Source organism: Limulus polyphemus, unplaced genomic scaffold, assembly GCF_000517525.1.
Source record: "Limulus polyphemus unplaced genomic scaffold, Limulus_polyphemus-2.1.2 Scaffold1024, whole genome shotgun sequence".
Lineage (NCBI taxonomy): Eukaryota > Metazoa > Arthropoda > Merostomata > Xiphosura > Limulidae > Limulus > Limulus polyphemus.
The window spans coordinates 156,158-164,001 of record NW_013666634.1 but is presented as its reverse complement, the minus strand read 5'-3'; the positions used below and the strand labels follow the sequence as shown (position 1 = coordinate 164,001).

General features: G+C 31.8%; 1 protein-coding gene across 2 annotated transcripts in view; it reads right to left on the bottom strand.

Annotated features, from left to right (window-relative positions):
* Window positions 1-1,536, bottom strand: part of LOC111086337 (leucine-rich repeat-containing G-protein coupled receptor 5-like) — a 3,972-nt gene extending 2,436 nt beyond the window's left edge. Inside the window, exon 1 of one of the 2 annotated variants that reach the window (XR_002611055.1) lies at window positions 1,454-1,536. Coding sequence is in view for 1 of the 2 variants with exons in the window: in XM_022388783.1 (XP_022244491.1) it covers window positions 898-1,312 (415 nt within the window). In the remaining variant the exon portion in view is untranslated. Of the gene's footprint in view, window positions 1-897; window positions 1,408-1,453 lie in introns of those variants that run through there. The other variant, XM_022388783.1, reaches the window with a different exon arrangement.
* Window positions 1,537-7,844: the final 6,308 nt, after the last annotated feature.

Here is a 7,844-nt window from a genome sequence, read left to right as displayed (position 1 = left end):
AGATAACATAGGTTTCACATGGATGAGTAAAAGTGTAGTTAGCATGTTCAATCCCAGATAACATAGGTTTCACATGGATGAGTAAAAGTGTAGTTAGCATGTTCAATCCAAATAATATAGGTTTCACATGGATGAGTAAAAAGTGTAGTTAGCTGTTCAATCCCAGATAACATAGGTTTCACATGGATGAGTAAAAGTGTAGTTAGCATGTTCAATCCAAATAATATAGGTTTCACATGGATGAGTAAAAGTGTAGTTAGCGTGTTCAATCCAAATCATATAGGTTTCATGGTATTCGCATGAAATTCCTTCACACTTCTACTTAACAGTTTCTTAAGATCTTCCTATTCAGATATGACGTATTGTAACAACGTGGTGAGACTCCAAAATCGTATTAATATGACGCACGGAGCCCCTATATAGCATCTCCTGGATTCAGCTCTATATAGCATCTCCTGGATTTAGCTTTATATAGCATCTTCTGGATTCAGCTCTATATAGCATCTTCTGGATTCAGCTTTCACAACCCTTTAATAGTTATTCAGTGATTAATTCAAGAATGGTGACAAACTGCTTGCAAATATTACCTTACAAAGAAATAATGTTAGATACTATTGTGATTTAGAACTTACCGTCGCTCTAGTGGTTTGAAAAGTGATTTGTAGCGTTTTATTTATTTATATTTTATTGTTAACTGGTGTGTTTCAGTTACAGAAACTGACTTATTCTATAAAATAACGATTTTGTAGAAATAATAAAATAACATTTAGTACTGGTATTTTGTTAATTCTCTTGACCAAATACAGTGAATTTTGTATAGCACTGGTGAACATTATTTTACTCAACTATAGCCATTTAAGACTCCGATAATAAAGAAATAATATAATTCAACCTTACCTTTAGTGACTATCATTCCATAACTTTCAGTCGTCATAGTTTTCAGCATGTTTTCAAAATTTGATTTACTCAATGATTGGAGATGATTATTAGAAATGTTCAGAAGTTTCGGTACTTGATTTCTAAATGTTTCTTCACTAACAAATATAATATAATTGTTGGATAGATCCAGTAAGAGATTGGGATTCACTTGTTCAACAGCAAAAGCATAGTTATTCAATACAAATAACTTGTTATAGCGCAAATTTAGAACTCTCAAAGCAAGAAGGTTCTCGAATGCGAATGATCCGACATAATGAATCATGTTAAAAGAAAGGTTTATCTCCTTGAGCTTGGTATGTAAGCCAAAGGCATGGTCCGGTATGATTCTGATTGCGTTATAATAAAGTATAAGTTGTTCAAGTTTGTATAACATTGAAACGTAATTAAAAGGAAACGTATGTAGATCATTATGGATAATCTCCAGACGTTTGATGCTTGTTTTGGAGGGCCCAAAAGCCTGCGGATAAATCTTAACGAGGGAAGTCTTGTATGTATAAATATATTCAAAGCTCACCGTTTCTAAAAGTCCTTCTCTCCAAACTGGAATGTTGGAGTTTGTAAGGCTTAACTTTCCAAACTCACTCACGGGAAAATCTGTACTTAGGACACGCTTCAACTCATCTTCATCACTTAGCTGATCACATATAAGGTAGAGGAATCCTTGTGGTCCAGTGCAGGAACAAGGAGCAGTTTGTCGTGGGTTTGGACAGTAAGAAGAGCTCAACTGTGAGTAAGAAGATAAAGACTTTTCGTAGAAAACGGCGTGAGAAATGTTGTTATCTGTTAAGTTCAAAATAGATTCAGCTGGAATATCATTTTCACCAAAAGTAACGTAGAAATCAACAAGCCACGTAAAATATACGTAGATGAGGTTGAAGTTCATCTCTTTACTGATGTTGTTTTATACCTATTCATAGAAATGGAAGAATGAAAAACATATCTACGTTTCATTGGTAACCCTGCCAGTTATAGTTTAAACAAATATTTCGATGTTTTTAGAAAGCACGTTGTTTCCGTGTTATTAAACACGTCATTACTCTAACTGACAGTAACTCTTTAACAAAATACGAAGTCCAAATCATTTAAAAATGTCTTATAAACTTGACCTTTCTCTCTCGAATGTAGTTATGTTTTAGTGAATTCATCTATAAGCCAATTTGTTTTAATAAATAAGGAAAACATACTTACAAGGCTGCGGGTTATGTTGCAGTAACAGGTCTACCGCGACGTCATTCGGCTACTATAGCAACGTCTTATTTTCTAGTATTCGAATAATACACTCGGTCAATTTTTATCCACGAGTTTACGTTGGCTAGTAACCAAGTAAGTAAACTAATACCTTATCGTGATTTGCATTACAAGAACCCAACAATGATGTTCGTTCTTAAATATCCGTAACCTTGTTCCACTTGTGTTTTTAAGGGCATGTATAATAATTCACTTTCAAAAATTACTGATAAAAATATTGATTCGGTTATTCATCTTTAGCTACCCGTCCTGATATATCACACAAGCGAAAAAGTTCGTTTTAAAAATGTGTTTTTATTTTGTATACCCAAACAATAAAATTAAAATACAGTGCACAAAAAAACTGAAATATCATACGCTATGACAACTAACTTAAAGTTTAATAAACGTTATAAAAATATCATGTTTCCCAAAACTCAGTATAGATTCATCATCTAACTTCTCTCTATTTATATATATATATATGTCATATTGTATTTGTATATAAAACTTCAAGGACAGTCCTTGGGTTATATTTCATAGAAGTTATAAACAGGAATAGAATTAAAATACAACTTTTTTGGGCTGTAGTTGTCTGCAGAACCTTGACTCAAAAATCGACGTTTGTATTTATTGCCGTGAGCAGTTTGTTCAGCCAAACAAAAGCCCTTGTTAAAAAGACCGAAACTTCGTCCAACTATCAAGGTTCCTCAACCAGATGGAGTTCGTAGCACGTAGTACCATTGAATTACTTACACATGATTGGTTGGAAGGCTCTTAGTTTCAGTAGACTCTCTAACCATAGTAATAATTTTAGTCAATCTTATCGACTGATATATTTAAACTTACTTAATTTAGTTTTTCATTCATTTTAGTCAAAGTTATTATTAATTTAAAATAATGAATATAAAATGTTATAAGAGTGATTTTCAGTTATTTATAAATGTCATCTTGTCTTAAGATCTAACAATTTTTATTGCTCTTTAAGTCAAACATCTGAAATATGATCGTTTTTCTTCCTTGTTCATTTCACCGGTTTCTTTCCAGATACACAAATAATTAAAAATAGATGTTCGTTACATAATTATTAGCCAGTAAAATCCAAGTCAAACACCTAAAGTAAAAAAAAAAAGAAGCAACAAAAACATTAGCATTGTTAATTCAAAATTCTATGTTCACCAAAGCTAAGTTCTTAAAAAAGTGTTTGAGCTTCAGGTGGAAAATAATGAAAAAAGTTAAACTGTAATGATCACCTTTATCCAATCCTTTATGCGGATTTTTTTTTGCTTTTTTTCATAATTGCCGAGTAATATGTATGAAATAACTCATCACATTCGTCAAGCTTTTAGTAAATTGATAGTTTTCGAAGACAGCTCTTTTCCCTTAAATCACTTTTTTACTCTAATGCTAAAATAAATCCAGCTCTTTCTATATATTTATACTGTGAAAATGTATTATTGGTTTAACTTGTGTAGACTTGAGATAAAAATAAATGTTTAATATTCGTTTTATTTAATTAGCTCCAACTAACTACTTTGCTAATATAACATAATTTTGATATGATTTAAAGCTTTATCTTTTGTAAGTTCTGTGAGAAAAACAAGATAGTCTAGCTAGTTGAACATAAAATTCTCTTACAATTTTATGAGTTGCGAAAGTATTGATCTATATAGTTAGTTTATCCAGTGTATAGAAATTCTGGGGAAAACACCATCAACTTCAAGTTATTATTACAAAACTTCGAAAAAGTTTTATACTTAAAAACTGCAAGTTTAGAAGCCAGTATCAGGTCCAAGTTATAGAATTAAAACTTAAAAGACGTTTTAATTTCCACTAAATAAACCAAACTTAGAGAGTCCAATATCAATTCCAAGTTATAAAAACAAGCCTTGAAAAGTATTCTATTTTTTCATAAACAAGTCCAAGTGAAAGTTATGAAAGGAAGACTTTTAAAATGTTCATTTCTTATTTAATTGAAATCTATAAGAAGAAATTGGTTATAATTTTTCGTTATATCTCTGAATGTTTCGTCAGTTATAAAACTGAAAATATATCCAAACAAGATAATGTAAATAAGGAAGTTAATGCAAGACACGTATGTATACTATGAAAAAAAAGAATAAGTTATACGAGTATCGTATATAGATGAACATTCAACGACCAACAACAGGGGAATTCTAGTGCTACATATCTGTGATCACGTATTAAACAAAACAACTTTCAAAGCTATCATACAAACCGTTGAAGTTTAGTCTGTCAGAGTATTGTTCAATTCATCGAAACCAGTTTAAGATAGCTATTTTGTCATTATAAGACAGATTCTAAATACAGTTCCAGGTGTCAAGCGTTGTAGCGTCAGTCGTAACTGATGTGTACTACAGCACATCTGATCCAAGTGGGAAACTGACTACCCAAGCAAATGATCTATATTTTTCATTCTTCTAACCTGTTAATCTATACAAGTTATGTTTCATCAATGACTGAGATAAGTAATCAATGACACTTAGAACAATCTGGTTTATGGTAAAATGTAAACTTTTTCTTCATAGTAATAATATGTAGTCCCCGATAATCAGCGGTAAGCTTTTTGACTTAAACGCTAATCTCAGTTGTTCAATTCCCCTTGGCGAAAAAAAAAAGCTCATATAACACCATGTGTAGCTTTTGCTAAAAAAAAAACCAACAACAATATGTATATATATATATATAAGCTAAAGTTCATTTCCTTCAAGAACAAAATAAACTACAATACAAATTCTTACAAAACTAAGTTAAATATTATTTTGTACCGCTCTACATCTTCAAAGATGATTTTCAGAGTAAGTCTATAAAACATAAGAACACTAATACCACGTGGTTTTACTTTGAAGAGCATCTGAAGATGCAAAACTGGTAAAAAATTATGTTTTAAAATTTTTGTTTTATTTTTTATATGTATATAAACTAATATATATTAGAATAGATTGGGCCTCACGTTTCATCCTCCCTAAAATTCATAATTTTGGTGATGACAGAAAATAAATTGCATTATTTGGTGAAATGGTCGAAAAGTAAAGGTTACATTGAATGTTATTGTATGTAACGATATTAAAAATTAAATTATAATGTAAAGTAGCCCAAAATATATATATATATATATATTAAGATTTGTGTTTATTAATACTAAAATTAGAATTATTTTGCGTGTCAATTTGTACTCCAAGTAATAGAAAATTATTGAATTATTTAAAAGAACAAGGGAAACCGCGGAATGGAATTTTTAATGTGTTATTAATACAGACATAATGTTCCAAAGTATTCATGAAATATATTAAAATCCAAGTTCATCTTAGGTTTATAGTAATTTAGTAAAAAACAAGTATTACGCATCTACGTTGATAGTGAAATAACGACAAAATCATGAAATGTTCTGATCCAAATTATTAAGTTCCTATTAATATCAACAAATTTGAAATTACATCCATTAATTAGCTGCGTAATAAGTACCACAAGGAAATTTGATTAGAATACATAAGAGAATTTTAGGCAATAAAATCGTAAATATGTACTTATATTTGGTGTATATATTACACCGAGCATAAGTGTTTCTATCATGTAAAAAGCAGGAAGCCACAACGCGTTGTTTTAATTTGACATATTACATTTTACCTATCATAATTTTGATCTATAAAAAATAATTCTATGTATCACGTGAATCCAGATTGAAGTTGATCATCTCGGTGAGCTACAAACAACTCTATTTCTTTATTTATTTCCTTCTTTTACGTTTTCTTAAGTTATCTTACATCCGTCTTTCACAAGTGAGCAGTACGTTAATGTTTAAAAAAGGCTGTAATAATTTCTATAATTTTTTCTTGGTAAATACCTAGCTCAACAAACCACAATATATAAAAATTGCCGAGTTCTAGTTCTAGCTGGTAACATAAGCATTTCTAACCACTTTTACATAATAAGAGATAGAACGTATAATGCTAGATTACGTTATTCACGTAAATGTGTATAAAACTTCCATTACAAATGACACAGTTTACCTGACAAAAATATTGATACCATTAAAATAGTTCAAACAGCAGCAGATACTTGGTCACTGTACAGTTGTGCTTCCAAACCTGCAGCAGATACTTGGTCACTGTACAGTTGTGCTACCAAACCTGCAGCAGATACTTGGTCACTGTACAGTTGTGCTACTAAACCTGCAGCAGATACTTGGTCACTGTACAGTTGTGCTACCAAACCTGCAGCAGATACTTGGTCACTGTACAGTTGTGCTACCAAACCTGCAGCAGATACTTGGTCACTGCATCAGTGAGTAGCGTAACATGATTCGATGTCATTTATATTCCCATTTCTGCTCTTCTTACTTGATGGCAATAATCACCATCATACGGGAATTATTTTTTTGTGAAAACTAACTGCACTCTCTGTATTACAAAATCTTTGAAGGAACGCCAGTGTAGATTTGATTATTAATCTTCATAAAATGCTAAAGCCTTTAATCCCAAATCATGATTGATACTCATGTATAAAGAAACTACGTCAAAAGTTAACCAGCATCTATTACTGTTGAGATTCCCAGACAATTTCGTAAGAGCATTCAAATCGTCCCTAACATAATTGTTTATCGATTTAGGAGTATAAAGACATAACCAAATAGCGCATTCTGAACAGTTGTTTATTAAGAAGTTCAAGTGCACTTTGAATGTATAATTTCTATTCAGTTATATAACTTTATGATAAATTTTTACTATTATTTTATACCGTTTTATTCTAGACATGTTCAGTAAACAGAAAATGTATACTGTTACAGATTCCCATGCTAATGCCCCCCCCCCCCCAGTGGCTCAACGGCAGGTTTGTAGACTTATAAAGCTAAAAACTTGATTTCTATACTCGTGGTGGGTACACCAAAAATAGCCCATTATGTAGCTTTGTTCTAAACGGCAAAAACATCAAACAAGTATATGAGGAGCTGCCTTTCGATGCAATGGAAGCGCTTCCTGTGTTATATGTGTATTTTAAACTGGATACAAGGTCATGTCTCTTTCATTTCTTGAATGTTCGAAGTGTTCCTCTGTATTTCTTTTGACTCTCTTTCTATCTACATATATAAAGCACAGTTGAACATATTTTTGTCTCTCTAGTGTCACAAAGTGCTGTGGTGACCTGGTTGAAACCCTCTCCCCCATACACACACACACACAAGCTACCACCACCAAAGATCAAATGGAGAAGCAATGGAACAAACGGTTGGATATTGATACCCGTTTCTATGTTATCCTATTAATGTCATGAACGAAGTTTTTCAACTGAGTGAGGGAGACAGTACCGAAATAAATGAAGTAGAGGTCAAACGAAATTGGCGTTTAATGCCATGCGTAGCACAGGTACCTTTGTATCGGATGAATGGTTCGTGTGCTAAGGCTCAAAATGATGAAAGGGGCGCCCCATGCTCACACTTGAATCATTACCAGGTACCACTGACAGTCATAAAGAAAACAAATTTTAGTTTGATATTTTAATTTCTTCCTCATAGTAGACTTACGTCAGTTGAAATATTCATGAAATTTTGTAGTAAACCGGATAATGTGTTATATTTGAATACGTAGGCTTAAGTTAGTGGAAGAGAAGTTAGTAACACAATATTCTTTTTCAATCGCGGATAACCAATAAAAAAAGTG